The 22,761-nt window shown below is 49.1% G+C and overlaps 1 protein-coding gene and 1 non-coding gene across 2 annotated transcripts in view; both read left to right on the top strand.

Annotated features, from left to right (window-relative positions):
* Positions 1 to 22,761, top strand: part of RPS17 (ribosomal protein S17) — a 45,720-nt gene that overhangs the window by 18,380 nt on the left and 4,579 nt on the right. Inside the window, exon 4 of the mRNA XM_075342686.1 lies at positions 19,287 to 19,352. Coding sequence (XP_075198801.1) covers positions 19,287 to 19,352 — 66 coding nt within the window. The remainder of the gene's footprint in view (positions 1 to 19,286; positions 19,353 to 22,761) is intronic.
* Positions 19,392 to 19,517, top strand: LOC142304863 (small nucleolar RNA SNORA71). The gene has a single exon (XR_012753507.1). It is a non-coding gene; the product is annotated as a small nucleolar RNA SNORA71 (small nucleolar RNA).

Here is a 22,761-nt window from a genome sequence, read left to right as displayed (position 1 = left end):
TCCGCAGGGCCTTGTGGCTACGGGAATGGAAGGCAGATTCTGTTTCCAAAAAGCGCTTAACCAGTTTGCCAATTTCTGGCGACCGATTGTTTGGCGAGCGTTTGGATGAAATCCTCAAACAATCCAAGGGAAAGGATACATCCTTACCCCAGCCCAAACCGAACATACCCCAACAGAGGAAGGGGCAGTCGAGGTTTCGGTCCTTTCGGGGCGCGGGCAGGTCCCAATTCTCCTCGTCCAAAAGGCCTCAGAAAGATCAAAGGAACTCTGACGCATGGCGGTCTAAGTCACGTCCTAAAAAGGGCACCGGAGGTGCCGCTACCAAAGCGGCTTCCTCATGACTTTCGGCCTCCTCACTCCGCATCTTCGGTCGGTGGCAGGCTCTCCCGCTTTTGCGACGCCTGGCTGCCACGGGTAAAAGACCGTTGGGTGAGAGACATTCTGTCTCACGGTTACAAGATAGAGTTCACCTCTCGTCCCCCGACTCGATTCTTCAGGTCATCCCCGCCTCCCGAGCGAGCCGAGGCTCTTCTGCAGGCGCTGGGCACTCTGAAGGCAGAAGGAGTGGTGGTCCCTGTTCCTCTTCAGCAACAGGGCCACGGTTTTTACTCCAACTTGTTTGTGGTCCCAAAGAAGGACGGGTCTTTCCGTCCTGTCCTGGACCTGAAACTTCTCAACAAACACGTAACGACCAGGCGGTTCCGGATGGAATCCCTCCGCTCCGTCATCGCCTCAATGTCCCAAGGAGATTTCCTTGCATCGATCGATATCAAAGATGCTTATCTCCACGTACCGATTGCTCCAGAGCACCAGCGCTTCTTGCGCTTCGCCATAGAAAACGAACACCTGCAGTTCGTGGCACTGCCGTTCGGCCTGGCAACAGCCCCACGGGTTTTCACCAAGGTTATGGCTACTGTAGTAGCGGTCCTCCACTCTCAGGGTCACTCGGTGATCCCTTACTTGGACGATCTCCTGATCAAGGCACCCTCTCAAGAGGCATGCCAACACAGCCTCGACGCTACCCTGGAGACTCTCCAGAGTTTCGGGTGGATCATCAATTTTCCAAAGTCAAATCTGTCACCGGCCCAATCGCTCACATACCTTGGCATGGAGTTTCATACCCTCTCAGCGATAGTGAAGCTTCCGCTGATCAAGCAGCGGTCACTACAGACAGGGGTACAATCTCTCCTTCAAGGCCAGTCACACCCCTTGAGGCGCCTCATGCACTTCCTGGGGAAGATGGTGGCAGCAATGGAGGCAGTTCCTTTCGCGCAGTTTCACCTGCGTCCTCTTCAATGGGACATCCTACGCAAATGGGACAGGAAGCCGACGTCCCTTGACAGGAACGTCTCCCTCTCTCAGGCGACCAAAGCTTCCCTTCGGTGGTGGCTTCTTCCCACTTCATTATCGAAGGGGAAATCCTTCCTACCCCCATCCTGGGAGGTGGTCACGACGGACGCGAGTCTGTCAGGGTGGGGAGCGGTTTTTCTCCACCACAGGGCTCAGGGTACGTGGACCCAGCAAGAGTCCTCGCTTCAGATCAATGTTCTGGAAATACGGGCAGTGTATCTTGCCCTGAAAGCGTTCCAGCAGTGGCTGGAAGGCAAGCAGATCAGAATTCAGTCGGACAATTCCACAGCGGTGGCATACATCAACCACCAAGGCGGCACACGCAGTCGGCAAGCCTTCCAGGAAGTCCGGCGGATTTTGATGTGGGTGGAAGCCACGGCCTCCACCATCTCTGCAGTTCACATTCCAGGCGTGGAAAACTGGGAAGCAGATTATCTCAGTCGCCAGGGCATGGACGCAGGGGAATGGTCCCTTCACCTGGACGTGTTTCAGGAGATCTGTTGCCGCTGGGGGGTGCCGGACGTCGACCTCATGGCGTTCCGGCACAACAACAAGGTACCGACGTTCATGGCACGGTCTCAAGATCCCAGAGCTCTGGCGGCAGACGCCTTAGTTCAGGATTGTATAACAATAAATTCACTGCACTCGATTTGTAAATTTGCCAGAAGGTGAAAAAACATTTATTTAATCATGTGATCAAGCAACATCCAACGACGTTTCGACCTGCCTGGGTCTTAGTCAAGTTGCTGTATAGTAGGTGACTGAGGGGTGAAGGATGATGTGCCCTGAAGCACGGGAGTATATGAAAAAGTGCCTTGGAGATAAGTATGTTATGCAGGCGCAGCAGCGCTATTGCTGTTTGAATCTCGTGTCCTAGGGCACATCAGTGCAGTGAATTTATTGTTATATGACTTCAGGGCATTGCCCTCTTTTCACGTGCACCGCCAGCCTCTTTAAATTGAGTGCAGACCATTGTTATGTCATTAGTTCAGGATTGGTCGCAGTTTCAGCTCCCTTATGTGTTTCCTCCGCTGGCACTGTTGCCCAGAGTGTTACGCAAGATCAGGGCCGACTGCCGCCGCGTCATCCTCGTCGCTCCAGACTGGCCGAGGCGGTCGTGGTACCCGGATCCACGGTGGGCCAACCGTGGGCACTACCAGACCGACCAGACTTGCTATTTCAAGGGCCGTTTTTCCATCTGAATTCTGCGGCCCTCAACCTGACTGTGTGGCCATTGAGTCCTGGATCCTAGCGTCTTCAGGGTTATCTCAAGACGTCATTGCCACTATGAGACAGGCTAGGAAACCAACGTCCGCCAAGATCTACCACAGGACGTGGAAAATTTTCCTGTCGTGGTGCTCTGCTCAGGGTTTTTCTCCCTGGCCTTTTGCCTTGCCCACTTTTCTGTCATTCCTTCAATCTGGACTGGAAAAGGGTTTGTCGCTCGGCTCCCTTAAGGGACAAGTCTCAGCGCTCTCTGTGTTTTTCCAGAAGCGCCTAGCCAGACTTCCACAGGTACGCACGTTCCTGCAGGGGGTTTGTCACATCGTTCCTCCTTACAAGCGGCCGTTAGAACCCTGGGATCTGAACAGGGTGCTGCTGGTTCTTCAGAAACCACCATTCGAGCCAATGAGGGATATTCCTCTCTCACGCCTTTCGCAGAAAGTGGTTTTTCTAGTAGCAGTCACTTCACTTCGGAGAGTGTCTGAGCTAGCAGCGCTGTCATGCAAAGCCCCTTTCCTGGTTTTTCACCAGGACAAGGTGGTTCTGCGTCCGGTTCCGGAATTTCTCCCTAAGGTGGTATCCCCCTTTCATCTCAATCAGGATATCTCCTTAACTTCTTTTTGTCCTCATCCAGTTCACCAATGTGAAAAGGATTTGCACTTGTTAGATCTGGTGAGAGCACTCAGACTCTACATTTCTCGTACGGCGCCCCTGCGCCGCTCGGATGCACTCTTTGTCCTTGTCGCTGGCCAGCGTAAAGGGTCACAGGCTTCCAAATCAACCTTGGCTCGGTGGATCAAGGAGCCAATTCTCGAAGCCTACCGTTCGGCTGGGCTTCCGGTTCCCTCAGGGCTGAAGGCCCATTCTACCAGAGCCGTGGGCGCGTCCTGGGCTTTGAGGCACCAGGCTACGGCTCAGCAGGTGTGTCAGGCGGCTACCTGGTCGAGCCTGTACACTTTCACGAAACACTATCAGGTGCATACCTATGCTTCGGCGGATGCCAGCCTAGGTAGACGAGTCCTTCAGGCGGCGGTTGCCCACCTGTAGGAAGAGGCCGTTTTACGGCTCTTACGAGGTATTATTTTACCCACCCAGGGACTGCTTTTGGACGTCCCAATTGTCTGGGTCTCCCAATGGAGCGACAAAGAAGGGAATTTTGTTTACTTACCGTAAATTCCTTTTCTTCTAGCTCCAATTGGGAGACCCAGCGCCCGCCCCTGTTTTTTTGTGTACACATGTTGTTCATGTTGAATGGTTTCAGTTCTCCGATATTCCTTCGGATTGAAGTTACTTTAAACCAGTTTATAATTCTTTTTCCTCCTTCTTGCTTTTGCACCAAAACTGAGGAGCCCGTGGGAGCACGGGGGGTGTATAGGCAGAAGGGGAGGGGCTTTACACTTTTAGTGTAATACTTTGTGCGGCCTCCGGAGGCATAGCTTATACACCCAATTGTCTGGGTCTCCCAATTGGAGCTAGAAGAAAAGGAATTTACGGTAAGTAAACAAAATTCCCTTCTTTCAGACCCTGAAAAAAAAAATGCAATAAGTGATCAAATCCTCATCATCTACTAGGAACTGTTGATGAAAAAGGCAGCGCTCCACACAAAAAATAAGCCCTCACACAGCTATGTTGGCGTAAAAATGATCATTTTTCAAATCTTGGAAATCGTGCCACCAGCAAATTATATATTATTAATAATAATAATGTATTATTATTATTATTATTATTATTATTATTATTATTATTATTATTATCCCCTTTACGACCGCCGATACGCCTTTTAACGGCGGTAAATAAGGGTACTTTTTCCGATCCGCCGCTTTTTAACGGCGGTCGGAAAAAAGGGTCTAGCGCCCCCCAGAGTCAGAAAATTTCCGGGGTCTCAGCTGCCGGGGGTAGCTGAGACCCTGGAGATCATGATTCGGGCCGGTTTTTCCGGTCCCCAGTCACGTGATGACCGGTATACACCGTATACCGATCATCAAGTTATAGTAAATGACCGCGCCGGTAAAAAATGATTTATCTCCCATCTGGCATGATCAAACATGCCAGATGGGAGATAAATCTTTTTCCCGGTTCCCTCCGGTCCCCCGGTGTCCCCAAAGTGCCCCCCCCCCCCGACCCCCAACCCCCTCCCGAAAATCCAAGATGGCCGCGCGCACCGGCGATCACAGCAGCGCGCCGGCCGCATTTCCACTGTTCCTATGGTTTCTGTCGTATGTGCCATAACACATACGACAGAAACCTGCTCCCTAGGCCCTGCCGGGTCCCCCCCTACCCCCCCCCCCCTGGTGTTCCCCGGTGTCCCCCGGTGTCATACATACCTGTCGCAGCTCTGATCCCCTGCGGCCCCCTCCTCCGGCTCCTTCTCTGCAGACTCCGGTCACATGTGCCGAGCAGATGACAGCTTCCTGTGTTCAGGACGCTGGCTGCTCGCACTCTGCAGCTGTGACCCAGGGAGGGTGGGTGCAGATTCTTTGCACCCACTCTCCTCAAATGGAGGGTCTGCCCTCCTAGAAAATGGGGGATACGTTCCCTGAACGTGTCCCCCATATTCTAGAAGGTCCAGAGGCGACGTGGGACGTCCAAATGGATTATTGTGGATTTTTTTTTTTCTTTTCAAAAAATTGGTCAATCAGGGAATGTTTTGGGGAGTGTTTTTTCAAATAAATTTTTTTTTTGTTGTCAATTTTTTTTTTATTACTGTCAATTAGTTATGTCGGGTATCTGATAGACGCCGTGACATAACTAATTGCTGGGCTTGATGCCAGGTGACATTACACACCTGGTATCAACCCCATTCATTACCCCGTTAGCCAACGCACCAGGGCGCGGGATGAGCTGGGGCGAAGCGCCAGAATTGGCGCATCTAATGGATGCGCCACTTCTGGGGCGGCTGCGGCCTGCTATTTTTAGGCTGGGAAGAGTCCAATAACCGTGGCTCTTCCCATCCTGAGAATACCAGACCCCAGCTGTCAGCTTCACCTTGGCTGGTGATCTAATTTGGCGGGACCCCACGTTTGTTTTTTTTTTTTTTTAATTATTTATTTATAAATAATTAAAAAAAAAAACAGCTTGGGGAGCCCTCCAAATTGATCACCAGACAAGATGAAGCTGTCAGCTGTGGTTTGCAGGCTACATCTGTCTGCTTTACCCTAGCTGGCTATCAAAAATAGGGGGGACCCCACGTCATTTATTTTAATTCTTTTTTTTTTTTTTGGGCTAAATACAAGGCTAGGCATCCTTTAGTGTCACATGAAAGGCACTAAAGGGCGCCAGCTTAGAATATGCAGGGGGGTGGGACGTTATATATGTTTGACATCTATCCATTCATCCATTGTAGCATTTTACGCTGTGTGCCCACAATCAGGGTTTGCAACGTTTTGGGCGCAGAGTGTTTTCCCTGCGTCCATAACGCTGCGTTGTGCAGTAGAAGCACAGTGGCAGGATTTTTAGAAATCCCGTGCCCACTGTGTTTCTTTTCTCCGCAGCATAAATCGACCTGTGGCGCAGCTTCCCGAGCCTCAGGATGTCAATTTATGCTGCGGAGATGAGTGTTCTTTGCAGGTAGAATAGAACTAAAGTCCACAGCAGCCTGAACCCAAATCGTGGGCATGGGCAGCTGCGTTCTCCCGTGGACAACACTCACATTTCTGCAGGAGGCTGACACTGGGTACTAGACGCCGTGTCGCTGGATCATGGCCACATAGCCTAAAGGCTACTTTACACGCTGCGATATCGGTCCCGATATCGCTAGCGTGGGTACCCGCCCCCATCTGTTGTGCGACACGGGCAATCGCTGCCCGTGCCGCACAACATCGCGCAGATGCGTCACACATACTTACCTGCCCGGCGACGTCGCTGTGACCGGCAAACCGCCTCCTTTCTAAGGGGGCGGTCCGTGTGGCGTCACAGTGACGTCACTGAGCGGCCGCCCAATAGAAGCGGAGGGGCGGAGATGAGTGGCCGGAACATCCCGCCCACCTCCTTCCTTCCTCATAGCGGCCGGGAGGCAGGTAAGGAGAGGTTCCTCGTTCCTGCGGCGTCACACATAGCGATGTGTGCTGCCGCAGGAGCGACGAACTACATCGTTACTGCTGCAGTAACGATAATCGAGAATGGACCCCCATGTCACCGATGAGCGATTTTGCACGTTTTTTGCAACGATGCAAAATCGCTCATCGGTGTCACACGCAGCAACATTGCTAATGCGGCCGGATGTGCGTCACCAATTCCGTGACCCTAACGACTCCGCATTAGCGATGTCGCAGCGTGTAAAGCCCCCTTAACAGTGAGAAATTTTTTGCTACAGCAACAGTTTTGTGAAGTACCTGTGGATTCAAAATGTTTACTATACTCCTGAATAAAATCCTTGAGGGGTCCAGTTTCCAAAATGAGGTCACTTGTGGGGGGTTTCTGATGTATAGGTGCCCAAGGGGCCCTGCTAATGTGACATGGTGCGCGCAATTTACTTCAACTTTTCCAAAATTCAAATGGTGCTCCTTCCATTCCAAGCCCTCCCATTTATCCAAACAAAGGTTTTTGGCCACATGTGTGGTATCCCTGCGCTCACAAGAAATTAGATAACAACCTGTGGGGTACACGTTTTGTTGTTGCCTCTTGAAAAAGTGAGAAATATGTCGCTAAATCAACATTTTTGTGAAAAAAATGAAAATTTCAATATGGCAACCTAAGCTTATCAAATTCTGTGAAGTATTCGTGGATTCAAAATGCTCAATATACACCTAGATTAAAGCCTTGAGGGGTCTTATTTCCAGAATGAGGTCACTTGTGGGGGACCTCCACTGCTTGGGCACCTCAGGGGTTCTCCTAATGCAACATGGCGTCCGCTATTGATTCCAGCCAATTTTGCAGTCAAATTGAACTCCTTCTCTTCTGAGCCCTGTAGTGTGCCCAAACAGTTGATTTCCACCACATACAAGATATCAACAAACTCAGGAGAAATTGCGCAATAAATTTCATGGTGATTTTTTTCCTGTTACCCTTGTGAAAAAAAAGCTACCTGGTTGAAGTAACAATTTTGTGGTAAAATTTTATTTTTTTATTTTCATGGCTCAACGTTATAAACTTCTGTAAAGCACCTGGGGGTTCAGGGTACTCACCAAACATCAAGATAAATTCCTTGAGGGGCCTAGTTTCCAATATGGGGTCACTTGTGGTGTTTTTTTGCTGTTTACGTACCTTAGGGGTCCTCCAAATGCGACATGGTGCCCGCAATCTTTTTCAGCCAAATTTCCTTTCCAAAATTCAAATATTGCTCCTTCCGTTCCAAGCCCTCCCATTTCTCCAAACAAAGGTTTCAGACCACAAGTGAGGTATCACCGCGCTCATAAAAAAGTGGGTAACAAACATTGGGGTCACATTTTTGGAATTACCTCTTGAAAAAGTGAAAAAATTGATGCTAAAGCAACATTTTTGAGAAAAAAATGAAAATTTTCAATGTGACAACGTAACGTTATCAAAATCTGTGAAGTACCTGTGGATCCAAAATGCTCACTATACCCCTAGATAGAAGCCTTAAGGGGTCTAGTTTCCAAAATGGTGTCACTTGTAAGGGGTTTCTGCTGTTTAGGTACCTTGGCGGACATGTAAATGCAACATGGTGCCCGCAATCTATTTCAGCCAAATTTGCTTTCCAAAATTCAAATATTGCTCCTTCTGTTCCGAGCCCTCCCATTTGTCCAAACAAAGGTTTCTGACCACATGTGGGGTATTGGCGCGTTCATAAGAAAGTGGGTAACAAGTTTTGGGGTTCATTTTGTTGTGTTATTTCTTCTAAAAGTGAATAAATTTGGGGTAGAGCAACATTTTAGGTAAAATTTTATTTTTTGCTTTTTTTCATTCCACTTTGCTTTAGTTCCTGTGAAGCACCTGAAGGGTTAATAAACTTCTTGGATGTGGTTTTGAGTACTTTGAGGCGTGCTGTTTTGAGAATGGTGTCACTTTTAGGTATTTTCTGTCACTTAGGCCTCTCAAAGTCACTTCAAATGTGATGTGGTCCCTAAAAAAAATGGTTTTGTGAATTTTGTTGAAAAAATGGGAAATTGCTGATGAACTTTGACCCCTTCTAACTTCCTAACCCCAAAACATTTTGTTTCAGAAATTGCGCTAATGTAAAGTAGACATGTGGGAAATGTTATTTATTAACTGTTTTGTGTGACATAACTCTCTGGGTTAAGGGCATAAAAATTAAAAGTTTGAAAATTGCAAAATTTTCAAAATTTTCATCAAATTTCCGATTTTTTTCACAAATAAAAGCAAAAAATATCGTTCTAAATTTATAACTATCATGAAGTACAATATGTCACGAAAAAACAATGTCAGAATCACCGGGATCCGTTGAAGCGTTCCAGAGTTATGACCTCATAAAGTGACACTGGTCAGAATTGCAAAAAATGGCCTGGTCATTAAGTACAAAACTGGCTTCGTCCTTAAGGGGTTAATATTATTATTATTATTATATGTTTGGTGCTGTCTTACTTACTTTGGTACTTGTCTAATCTTACTTATCTGAATAATCCATAATGCAGTCTCATTTTTACCACACAAACTCAAACATTATTTGTTGAATTGTTTTGGTTTTTTTTTTTTAAGTTCTCCTGCAATTTCACATATTAATTCCCCCCCCCCCCTCCCGTCTTCCAGAGCTTTGACCAGTTCCGTTCAAAATCATTATTTCAGTACTGCAACAAATGAGCGCTCACATGGCTGTATTGACGGCAACAAATATCTCTCATGGATAAAGCTGAGGAAAACACAGTGCAACGAAAGGAAGGGGTTTTGCATTAATGCCCCCCAGATATTTTTGCCTTAGGCTAGGTTCACATTTCCGTCAATTTGTATCGGTCACAATCCGCGGCTCTGGTCAACGAAATCCGTTTGTCGGATTCCGTTGTTCACATGTGGCGGATTGTGACTGACACTGCTTTCCATCCTCCGCCCGACAGATCAGTCGTGGAACGACTGACCGTCGGGCTGCAGGAACGCAGAAGTAGCGTTTTTTTAGCAGCAGAATCCTTTTGATTCTGCTGCTCATGCTCTCTCGGCGGCCGAACGATCAGCTGATTGCCCGGCGGCCGCCTTCTGTGAGTGATCAGCTGATCGGCCGGCTTCTGTGAGTGATCGGCCAATCGCTCTCTCTCACGTTTTACAACAGAATCCGACAATGAATTCTATTCTTGTTGTCTGTTGTACATCAGTCACAAGCGTCAAGCAACGCATGTAACTGATGGAAAACAACGGAAATGTAAACCTAACCTGAATAAAGTTTGCCAGTACTTTCATAGTAATTACATATGGCAGTTGCTCTGGTTGTATTAATGTGCACTTTCAACTACTTTGTATGAATGACCCAAAATATGATGCAGTTTTTTCAATCATCAGGTCTTAAATTAATTACTTAGTTTATGCGTTTCTTTTTGAGACTTAAAGGGAACCTAACAGCCCCATCCATAGGCAACATGTATCTGACGCTCTCTGCACAATGTCATCCATATATTTGTATTCTTAGGCTATGTTCACACATTGCATCTTTTAGGCTGTGTGCGCACGTTGCGTCGTGTCCCTGCAGAAATTTCTGCAGGGATTTGACAGCACATGTGCGCTTCAAATTGCTGCAGAAACACTGCATAAGGGTATGTGCGCACGTTGCTTTTTACCTGCTTTTTACCTGCTTTTTTGCTGCTTTTTCTTCTGCGCTGTTTAATGCCAAAATGGATGTGTTCTTCTATTCAAGCAAAGTCTATGGGAATTTGGGTTTCTTGTTCACACTATGTTGTTCAAAATGCTACCGTTTTGTGGCAGAACTTTGGTCAAAAACTCAGCTTTGCAGTGCAAAACCCAAATGGCAAAAACAATTGACATGTTGCTTCTTTGAAAAGCTGAGTTTTTGACCAAAGTTCTGCCACAAAAAGGCAGCATTTTGAACAACATAGTGTGAACAAGAAACCCAAATTCCCATAGACTTTGCTTGAATAGAAGAACACATCCATTTTGGCATTAAACAGCGCAGAAGAAAAAGCAGCAAAAAAGCAGGTAAAAAGCAACGTGCGCACATACCCTAATGGATGCAGTGTGTCTGCAGGAAAAAAGCTGATTTCATGCGCTCGGGATGCTGCCTCTCCCATAGACAGCAGGAGCTGCATCCAAAGCGCACGGAATAAGTGACGTTGCTGCTTAGAAAGCAGCGATTTGGAACAAAATTTTGGCATCCAAATTGCTGCGCTCTCAAACGCAACGTGCGCACGTCTCATGCACAATCTACGTTGTTCAGGGGACGCAGGACGCATGCATTTACGCTGCGGTGTAATGCGCAGCATAAATGCATGAAATTTGGCAAAGTGCGCACGAGCCCTTACTGCGTTTTTTGGTGTATTTGTGAGATGCATGCATTTCCTTCTCCCAGCAAAGTCTGAGGTTTCCATTTTGTTGTCTACACAGTGCATTTTTTTTTTTTTTTGCTAAGTTTTTAAAGATGCAGCATGTAAATTCTTTGTGTTTTTGCCAGCATTTTAGAGCCCTTCCAGTCAATAGATCTGATTTAGGCTATGTCCGCACTTTGCATCGTCCTAGTTGCAGTTCTAAACGCACCCTCTGGCAGTAATTGATTTTACCAAAGTTGCTTTTGACCACTAAATCACAGTAAATACGCATGCGTTTTTACCGCGTTTTTAGCCGCCTTTTTTAGCGCTTCTTACATGCTTTTCCATTGTGTTTAGACAGATGCGTTTTGAACTTAGACACTGCTAAATAAAGTTTAAACATTCAAACACAATGGAAAAAAGGAACACATAATTTTTGAAATAATAACGAAAATAGTTATTTCATATAATTATAGCGGTTTTATACTATTTATCGCTAAAATAGCAATAAATTAATATTTTTCATTAATTTAATTGTCGGACTATGTGTGTGTAAAGGGACACATCATTCCATTATTTCTTTGTCGCTCCATTGGGAGACCCAGACCATTGGGTGTATAGCTATGCCTCCGGAGGCCACACAAAGTATTACACTAAAAGTGTAACGCCCCTCCCCTTCTGCCTATACACCCCCCCCGTGCTCACGGGCTCCTCAGTTTTTATGCTTTGTGCGAAGGAGGCTGACATCCACGCATAAGCTCCACAACTTAGTCAGCAGCAGCTGCTGACTAGGTCGGATGGAAGAAAAGAGGGCCCATAACAGGGCCCCCAGCATGCTCCCTTCTCACCCCACTTTGTCGGCGGTGTTGTTAAGGTTGAGGTACCCATTGCGGGTACACAGGCAGGAGCCACATGCTGTTTTCCTTCCCCCATCCCTTAATGGGCTCTGGGTGAAGTGGGATCTGGATCGGTCTCCAGGCACTGGGACCGTGCTCCCTCCGCAGCCCCTGGGAATCTGCAGGATAGGAGCTGGGTATCGTCAGGGACAAGGCCCTGCTACTATGAGGTACTCTGTGTCCCCGTGGGGACCGCGCATGGAGCGCTGGTGCCATACACATTACAGCACTGCTGGGTGTGTTAGTGCGCCGGGGACTACCGCGCATGGAGCGCTTGTGCCATACACATTGCAGCACTGCTGGGTGTGTTAGTGCGCCGGGGACTACCGCGCATGGAGCGCTTGTGACATACACATTGCAGCACTGCTGGGTGTGTTAGTGCGCCGGGAACTACCGCGCGGCCGCGCTTATTGCCGACCGCGCTTATAACTTTAGTCCCCGGCTTCTGCGGCCTAGTGTCGTATATTCCCGCCCACAGGCCTGCCAGTCAGGGGAAGGGCGGGACGCTGCACAGATCGTCAGCGCTGAGGGCTGGAGCATACATTAGTATCCTCCTCCCTCCTCACTCAGTACACTGGGGCACTAGATTCCCGCACTTTTCTTGGGCACGCCCACGGTCTCCTCCTCCCCACAGAACGCCGGCAGCCATTCCTGTCAGCGATTCAGACGCTGGAGAGGAGAGACAACACAGGGAGACCCAGGCAGGGAATCTGGTGACCACACAACCGCTCTGAGCGGTCGGTAAGCAGCACCTGTGGTGCTGGCCCCACTGAGTACCGAAGTGTGTATATATAATATAGGCTTATAGGCTATACATTTGCACTGTACGGTCGCTCTGTTGATTTTTGGCTATATACCCTCCTGGTTGTTCTCAGAGGAGACAACATGTCATCCGCAAAAAGCAAGGGTGCCAAAGCACAGGCGTACTTTGCAACATGTACCTCATGTACAGCTGTACTACCGGCAGGTTCAACTGACCCTCATTGTGTGCAATGCTCGGCCCCTGTGGCACTTACTCAGCCGGAGCCTCTGCGACTGGTGGCCCAGGTGGAACCACCTGCTACCACTGTCCAGGTGACAGGGACGGAGTTTGCAGCCTTTGCTGACAAACTGTCTGAGAGTATGGATAAATGGTCTGCTAAAATACTGGAAGCATTGCAGTCCAGACCGGTGATTCAGGCCCCGGGCACTATCCAATCCTGGATCCCTGGTCCCCCTCAATTGGAACAGCAAAGTGCCCCTGGGGTATCCCATAGGTCCCAGGGTGAGATCTCTGACACGGACCGCAGTCCCAGGCCGCCCAAGCGGGGTCGCTGGGAAATTCCCTCCACTTCATCACACTGTTCAGGGTCCCAGCAGGGGGACTCTCTGGAGGATGAAGCGGAGGTATCAGATCAGGATTCTGATCCTGAAGCCGCTCTCAACCTAGATACACCTGAAGGTGACGCAATAGTGAATGACCTTATAGCGACCATCAATCAGGTGTTGAATATTTCTCCCCCAGCTCCTCCAGTTGAGGAGTCTGCTTCTCAGGAGAAATTCCGTTTCAGGTTTCCCAAGCGTACCTTAAATATGTTTCTGGATCACTCTGACTTCAGAGAGGCAATCCAGAAAAACCGAGACTGTCCAGACAAGCGTTTTTCCAAGCGCCTTAAGGACACACGTTATCCCTTCCCCCCCGAGGTTGTCAAGGGCTGGACTCAGTGTCCTAAGGTGGATCCTCCAATCTCCAGACTGGCGGCTAGATCCATAGTTGCAGTGGAAGATGGGGCTTCACTCAAAGATGCCACTGACAGACAGATGGAACTATGGTTGAAATCCATCTATGAAGCTATCGGCGCGTCTTTTGCTCCAGCATTCGCAGCCATATGGGCACTCCAAGCTATCTCAGCTTGTCAGGCGCAGATTAATGACAGTAACTCGTACATCTGCCCCGCAAGTGGTGTCCTTAACCACTCAGTCGTCGGCGTTTGCGTCCTACGCCATTAATGCGATCCTGGACTCGGCGAGCCGTACGGCGGTGGCATCCGCCAATTTGGTGGTACTCCGCAGGGCCATGTGGCTACGTGAATGGATGGCAGACTCTGCTTCCAAAAAGTTCCTAACCGGTCTGCCATTGTCTGGCGACCGCTTGTTTGGTGAGCGATTGGATGAAATCATTAAACAATCCAAGGGAAAGGATTCATCCTTACCCCAGTCCAAACCAAACAGACCTCAACCACGGAAGGTACAATCGAGGTTTCGGTCCTTTCGGACCGCGGGCAGGTCTCAATTTTCCTCGTCCAAAAGGCCTCAGAAAGATCAGAGGAACTCCGATGCATGGCGGTCTAAGTCACGTCCTAAAAAGACCGCCGGAGGAACCGCTCCCAAAGCGGCCTCCTCATGACTTTCGGCCTCCTCATGACTTTCGGCCTCCTCAAACCGCATCCTCGGTCGGTGGCAGGCTCTCCCGCTTTTGCGACGCCTGGCTGCCACAAGTAAAAGACCGATGGGTGAGAGACATTCTATCTCAAGGTTACAGGATAGAGTTCAGCTCTCGTGCTCCGACTCGTTTCTTCAGAACATCTCCGCCCCCCGACAGAGCCGAGGCTCTTCTGCAGGCGGTGGGCACCCTGAAGGCGGAAGGAGTGGTGATCCCGGTTCCTCTTCAGCAACGGGGTCACGGTTTTTACTCCAACTTGTTCGTGGTGCCAAAAAAGGACGGATCCTTCCGTCCCGTTCTGGACCTAAAACTGCTCAACAAGCATGTGAAAACCAGGCGGTTCCGGATGGAATCGCTCCGCTCCGTCATCGCCTCAATGTCCCAAGGAGATTTCCTGGCATCAATAGACATCAAAGATGCTTATCTCCACGTACCGATTGCACCAGAGCATCAGCGCGTCCTGCGTTTCGCCATAGGGGACGAACACCTTCAGTTCGTGGCACTGCCTTTCGGCCTGGCGACAGCCCCACGGGTCTTCACCAAGGTCATGGCAACAGTGGTGGCAATCCTACACTCTCAGGGACACTCGGTGATCCCTTACTTAGACGATCTACTTGTCAAGGCACCCTCTCAAGGGGCATGCCAACACAGCCTGAACATTGCTCTGGAGACTCTCCAGAGTTTCGGGTGGATCATCAATTTTCCAAAGTCAAATCTGACACCGGCCCAATCACTGACATATCTTGGCATGGAGTTTCATACTCTCTCAGCGATAGTGAAGCTTCCGCTGAACAAACAGCGTTCACTACAGACAGGGGTGCAATCTCTCCTTCAAGGTCAGTCACACCCCCTGAGGCGCCTCATGCACTTCCTAGGGAAGATGGTGGCAGCAATGGAGGCAGTTCCTTTTGCGCAGTTTCATCTGCGCCCACTTCAATGGGACATTCTCCGCAAATGGGACAGGAAGTCGACGTCCCTCGACAGGAACGTCTCCCTTTCTCGGGCAGCCAAAGCTTCCCTTCAGTGGTGGCTCCTCCCCACTTCTCTGTCGAAGGGGAAATCCTTCCTGCCCCCATCCTGGGCGGTGGTCACAACGGACGCGAGCCTGTCAGGGTGGGGAGCGGTCTTTCTCCACCACAGGGCTCAGGGGACTTGGACTCAGACAGAGTCCTCCCTTCAGATCAATGTTCTGGAGATAAGGGCAGTGTATCTTGCCCTAAAGGCGTTCCGGCCGTGGCTGGAAGGCAAACAGATCCGAATTCAGTCGGACAACTCCACAGCGGTGGCATACATCAACCACCAAGGCGGGACACGCAGTCGGCAAGCCTTCCAGGAAGTCCGGCGGATTCTGCTGTGGGTGGAAGTCACAGCCTCCACCATATCCGCAGTTCACATCCCGGGCGTAGAAAACTGGGAAGCAGATTCTCAGTCGCCAGGGCATGGACGCAGGGGAATGGTCCCTTCACCCGGACGTGTTTCAGGAGATCTGTTGCCGCTGGGGCACGCCGAACGTCGACCTAATGGCGTCCCGGCACAACAACAAGGTCCCGACATTCATGGCACAGTCTCAAGATCAGAGCTCTGGCGGCAGACGCCTTAGTTCAGGATTGGTCGCAGTTTCAACTCCCTTATGTGTTTCCTCCTCTGGCACTGTTGCCCAGAGTGTTACGCAAGATCAGGGCCGACTGCCGCCGCGCCATCCTCGTCGCTCCAGACTGGCCGAGGAGGTCGTGGTACCCGGATCTGTGGCATCTCACGGTGGGCCAACCGTGGGCACTACCAGACCGACCAGACTTGCTGTCTCAAGGGCCGTTTTTCCATCTGAATTCTGCGGCCCTCAACCTGACTGTGTGGCCATTGAGTCCTGGATCCTAGCGTCTTCAGGATTATCTCAAGAGGTCATTGCCACTATGAGACAGGCTAGGAAACCAACGTCCGCCAAGATCTACCACAGGACGTGGAAAATATTCCTGTCGTGGTGCTCTGCTCAGGGTTTTTCTCCCTGGCAGTTTACCTTGCCCACTTTTCTGTCCTTCCTTCAATCCGGATTGGAAAAGGGTTTGTCGCTCGGCTCCCTTAAGGGACAAGTCTCTGCGCTCTGTCTTTTTTTCAGAAGCGCCTAGCCAGACTTCCACAGGTACGCACGTTCCTACAGGGGGTTTGTCACATCGTCCCTCCTTACAAGCGTCCGTTAGAACCCTGGGATCTGAACAGGGTGCTGATGGTTCTTCAGAAACCACCGTTCGAGCCAATGAGGGATATCTCTCTCTCACGCCTTTCGCAGAAGGTGGTTTTCCTAGTAGCAGTCACTTCACTTCGGAGAGTGTCTTGAGCTAGCAGCGTTGTCGTGCAAAGCCTCCTTCCTGGTGGTTCTGCGTCCGGTTCCGGAATTTCTCCCTAAGGTGGTATCCCCCTTTCATCTCAATCAGGATATCTCCTTACCCTCTTTTTGTCCTCATCCAGTTCACCAATGTGAAAAGGATTTGCACTTGTTGGATCTGGTGAGAGCACTCAGATTCTACATTTCTCGTACGGCGCCCCTGCGCCGCTCGGATGCACTCTTTGTCCTTGTCGCTGGCCAGCGTAAAGGGACACAAGCTTCCAGATCAACCCTGGCTCGGTGGATCAAAGAACCAATTCTCGAGGCTTATCGTTCCTCGGGGCTTCCGGTTCCCTCAGGGCTGAAGGCCCATTCTACCAGGGCCGTGGGAGCGTCCTGGGCCTTGCGGCACCAGGCTACGGCTCAGCAGGTGTGTCAGGCAGCTACCTGGTCGAGCCTGCACACTTTCACGAAACACTACCAGGTGCATACCTATGCTTCGGCAGATGCCAGCCTAGGTAGGCGAGTCCTTCAGGCGGCGGTTGCCCACCTGTAGGACGGAGCCGTTTACGGCTCTATTATGAGGTATTATTTACCCACCCAGGGACTGCTTTTGGACGTCCCAATGGTCTGGGTCTCCCAATGGAGCGACAAAGAAGGGAATTTTGTTTACTTACCGTAAATTCCTTTTCTTCTAGCTCCAATTGGGAGACCCAGCACCCGCCCCTGTTTTTTGTGTACACATGTTGTTCATGTTGAATGGTTTCAGTTCTCCGATATTCCTTCGGATTGAATTTTCTTTAAACCAATTTATAATTTTTTCCTCCTTCTTGCTTTTGCACCAAAACTGAGGAGCCCGTGAGCACGGGGGGTGTATAGGCAGAAGGGGAGGGGCGTTACACTTTTAGTGTAATACTTTGTGTGGCCTCCGGAGGCATAGCCTATACACCCAATTGTCTGGGTCTCCCAATTGGAGCTAGAAGAAAAGGAATTTACGGTAAGTAAACAAAATTCCCTTCTTTGATGTCAGAAAAGCGTGCGTTTATTTAGTCCAAAACGCATCCTTTCTGCAGCCAAAAAGCAGGTAAAACGCTGGAATTTTGATGTTTGTTGCTTTTTTGCAACTTCTCATTGACTTCAATGTTAGCAAAACGCAGCCCAAATGGCAAAAACAATTGACATGCTGCTTCTTTGAACGCTGAGTTTTTGCCCAAAATTATGCAAATTAAATGCTGCGTTTGTAAACGCAAAGTGCGGACAAGAAATTAACAATTCCCATAGATTTTGCTGGAAAATCAAAACTCATGCATTTTTGCATGAAAACGCTGCAGTTCAAAACTGATCTAAAACGCAGGTGAAACGCAAAGTGCGGACACGGCCTTAAACACATTGGGCAAAACGTGGTAAAAACGCATGCATCTTTGTGGTTAAGAAAAGATGCAGTGTGTGAACGTAGCCTATACACTGCAGTATTTCACTGTAAAACCGTTTTAGGGCCTGGTGCGCACGCTGCATTTTTGCTTATTTTTTTGGGTGCAGTTTTGGTCCCAAAACTGCATGCATTTCCTTCCCCAGAAAAGTTTGAGGTTTCTTTTTTTTTTTTTTTTCTTGGCTACTTCTTTGTGGTGCAGCATGTAAAAAAAAAATGTTTTTCTGCATTGTTGAGCCTTTCCAATCAATAGGTTTGACTTAATATAATCTTTATATAGCGCGATTAATTCCACAGCACTTTACATACAGTGGAAACACTGTCCCCATTGGGGCTCACAATCTAAATTCCCTATCAGTATGTTTTTTGGAGTGTGGGAGGAAACCGGAGAACCCGGAGGACACCCATGCAAACATGGAGAGAACGTACAAACTCCTTGGTGGGAATTGAACCCAGGACCCCAGCACTGAAAGACTGCAGTGCTAACCACTGAGCCACCGTGCTGCCCCAAAAAAAATGCACTGGGAAATAATGCTGTAAAAAAAGCGGCAAAGAAATGCATGCCAAGGGTGCGTTTTTTTTGGGACTAAAAATATGCATCTTTCTGGTCACCACAAAGATGCAGCGTGCGCACATAGCCTAATAGTCAGCAGGGACAGAGCTGTACATGACTAGTCCGCTTGCTGCCTCGAAGTCACAGATCACCTTCCACTTGTATGTAGGACGAGACCTATTTCTCATGGGGTACCCACTTTTTGGACTAGTCTCTTGTGTGGCTGTGTCCCAGACGACTGAGACTATTTATTTTTTTCTTTCAGCGTTAACCTTACATGGCTGTAATCAAACAACTAGTGACTGACTCGTGCTGTCCATGGAACGGGCAGCATGCTTCAGCTGTCAGGTTCCCATTAAGTTATAAAAAGTCGCTCCTGCTGTTTCCTTATACCCATTAGATGGTGGAGGTATTCTGTAAGAGCTTTAGTTTGCATGTTGTATTTTGGACATAATTTGACTAGTGCAATTTTCACTGAAATTAGTGTAATTTGTTACATGACAACATACTTTTTGTTTTATGTTTTGGGCATAACAAAAATCCGATCTCGGAGTACACGAGGTAACAGGCTGATTGTTTTCAGGAATTGGGGAAAAATATTACGAGTAGAGAACCCCTTTTGATAAGATTTATTAGGGCACAAATTTGCAGGTTTTGATGGTGCCTCTGTTTAGAGAATGATCTTTCACTTTTTTTTTTTTTCTTCTTTAGGTGTCTGCCCTAGATCAAGAGATCATTGAGGTTGACCCGGACACCAAGGAAATGCTGAAGTTGCTGGTAGGTGTTATGCAAATTTATTTAATTTTTTTCCCTTGCACCTGCATCGAAAGTGATTGTGGTTTGATCAGTGACCTGATCATTGATACTGCAGGAAAAGCAAAATGAAAGGTTTTCCGTATTTGGGTGTCACCTGAACATCCCAAATCCTGTTCCTTTCAGACAGTATAGAAAAAGAAATATGCACTCGTGCTCCAAGGTATTACTGTTAGTACTAGAATGTATTATTGCTAAGCAATGATTTTAACATACTGTTTTTTGTTTGTTTGTTTTTTTGTTTGTTTGTTGCCATATTTCACCATCTTGTTTACAAATGTCTGGAAATCTTTTCCTGGCTTTGTACATAAAAATCCCAAGTAAGGGACCTGTGTGCGATGACCTCTGTCCGCAGTCATCCCTTGTATATGAGGCGTGAGAACATTCATGGTTATCTTGGCTATAACCACTAGAGGATGCTGTCTAAAAGCCACATCTGTCTCACTGTGTCATTAATGGTGTTCTGAATTCAGTAAAATATGTTCTAATTCACGTAAAATAAAAATAGACATGGTTCTCTGTGTAAACTGCCTGCTCCAAAATAAGTTAAAGGGATGCTGTCTCCTTATAAATACTAGGGATGATCGAATACCTCAAATATTCGGCTTTGCAAATATTTGCCGATTAGGTCGCCACTATTCGCGAATATTCGATGCGCAATGTAAATATGGGAAACCCGAATAACAACTATTCGGAACTATTCGGGTTTCCCATAGACTTACATTGCGCATCGACTATGCGCATAGCGGCGACCTATTCGTCAGATATTCGCAAAGCCGAATATTTGAGGTATTCGATCATCCCTAATAATTACATGCAGATATAGTTGATATCTACAGGTAAATGGTATTTAAATCCTTTTCTGGCTGCCTTACTGGAGCAGCAGTTACAGGTAGAGAACAAAGTTCCTTGTTGCTTGCAGTTCTCATTCCATGTTATTGCTCACTCAGCACGACTAGTGCTCTGCCATGTATGTGTACTGCTATGCTTGCAGAGCCAGATGTTAATGTGCTGCGCTCCTGCACTGCCCTGGTGACTTGAAAAAAGTGGCTACTGGGAGTTTACTTCATTTTCTCCCTGTAACTGCTCTTACAATAAACAAACCTAACATGATTTAAATGCTATTTACCTGCACATTACCATTATAGCTTTAAGGCTGGGGCCACATGGGGATTACTGCGATCCCCTCGCATGACACTCGGCTCACGCTCGCAGCAGAACAGTGTCATGCGAGTGTGCCTGCGACTGAGGTCCGTTCGTGCGAGCGTACCTCAGCTGCAAGGGGCGGGCTGGCACTGAGGAGGGGAGGGAGGGATTTATCTCCCTCTCCTCTGTAGCCGGCTATTGCCATTCACGCCCTGCACTCGCGATACACCTGTGTACTGCAAGTGCAGTGTGATCTTTCTTTCTTTGTCGCTCTATTGGGAGACCCAGACAATTGGGTGTATAGGCTATGCCTCCGGAGGCCGCACAAAGTACTACACTCAAAAGTGTTAAGCCCCTCCCCTTCTGCCTATACACCCCCCGTGCTCCCACGGGCTCCTCAGTTTTTTGCTTTGTGCGAAGGAGGTCAGACACGCACAGCACAGCTCCACAGATTGGTCAGCAGCAGCTGCTGACCATGTCGGATGGAAGAAAAGTGGGCCCATATAGGGCCCCCAGCATGCTCCCTTCTCACCCCACTCTTGTCGGCGGTGTTGTTAAGGTTGAGGTATCCATTGCGGGTACGGAAGCTGGAGCCCACATGCTGCTTTCCTTCCCCATCCCCCTCAGGGCTCTGGGTGAAGTGGGATCCTATCGGTCTCCAGGCACTGAGACCGTGCTTCATCCACAACTCCTGTGGAGACTGCTGGATAGGAGCCGGGTACCGTTCAGGGACATGGCCCTGCTACGTGAAGGTACTCTGTATCCCTGTGGGGACCGCGCACGGCAACACCTCAGCTTTGCTGGGTGTGCTAGTGCACCGGGCCGCGGCGCTGACCGGGTTAAATGTGCCATTACACACTCAGCGTCGCTGAGTGTGTTTATATGTAGGGGCTACCGCGCTAACCGCCGCTGCCATGGGAAACTGCGGCGCGGCTGGGACTTGTAGTTCGCCGGGGACTTCGGCGTGTGCCGCGCTTTTACGGCAGCCACGCTTATACTCGAGTCCCCGGCTTGCTTGCGGCCTAGTTTTCCCTTCTCCCGCCCTCAGCCCTGACAGGCAGGGGGAAGGGCGGGACGCTGCACGGAACGAGCAGCACTGAGGGCTGGAGTATGATTTGCATACTCCACCCCCCCTCACTGTGCACAGTGCGGGCACCAGTTCCCGCACTTTCTCGCCCACGCCCACGGCTCCCTCCTCTCGTCAGGACGCCGCAGCCATTCCTGTCAGCTCCTCCGACGCTGCAGAGAGGGACAAACCCTGGGAGACCCAGACACGGTCTCTGGTGGCCTCACAACCGTTTTAAAGCGGGTGGTAAGCAGCACCTGTTGGTGCTAGCCCCATGGTGCTGTAGTGTATTGATACATTATTTGTTTATAGTATATATTCTACACTGTATGAGCACAGTTCATTCTGGCTATATACCCTATTGTGTTACACAGGGAAAACAATAGCATGGCGCCCACAAAAGGCAGGGGTGCCAAAACACAGGCTTATTATGCTGCCTGCGCCGCATGTATGACCCCACTACCGGCAGGTTCCACTGACCCTCATTATGTGCACTGTTCGGCCCCTGTGGCACTTATTCAGCCAGAGCCTCTGCTAAGAGGGGCCCAGGGGGAGCCACCTGTTGACACTGTCCAGGTGACGGGGACTGAGTTTGCAAAACTCTCTGAGACTATGGCTAAGATACTAGAAGCCTTGCAGTCCAGGCCGGTATCTCAGCAAAGGGACTCTGTTGAATCATTGTCCCCTGACCCCCCTCAGTTGGTCCAACAATGTCCTCCCGGGGTATCTCATACATCCCAGGCTGAGGGTTATGACTTAGACCCCAGCCCCAGACCGAATAAGCGGGCTCGCTTAGAATTTCCCTCGACATCATATTGTTCAGGGTCTCAGCGGGGGGAATCTCTGGTTGATGATGCGGAGACAGCTGATCAGGATTCTGATCCTGAGGGCGCTCTCAATCTTAATACTCCAGACGGGGACGCCATAGTGAACGATCTTATTGCGTCCATCAATCAAATGCTGGATATCTCTCCCTCAGCTCCTCCGGCGGAGGAGTCAGTGTCTCAGCAGGAGAAATTCCGTTTCAGGTTCCCCAAGCGTACACAGAGTATGTTTCTAGACCACTCTGATTTCAGAGAGGCAGTCCAGAATCACCATGCTTGTCCAGATAAGCGTTTTTCTAAGCGCCTTAAGGATACACGTTATCCTTTTCCCCCTGAC

The sequence above is a fragment of the Anomaloglossus baeobatrachus genome, chromosome 4 (genome assembly GCF_048569485.1).
Source record: "Anomaloglossus baeobatrachus isolate aAnoBae1 chromosome 4, aAnoBae1.hap1, whole genome shotgun sequence".
Taxonomy (NCBI): domain Eukaryota; kingdom Metazoa; phylum Chordata; class Amphibia; order Anura; family Aromobatidae; genus Anomaloglossus; species Anomaloglossus baeobatrachus.
The sequence above is the reverse complement of the archived record's forward strand: the minus strand, read 5'-3'. Positions and strand labels throughout refer to the sequence as shown.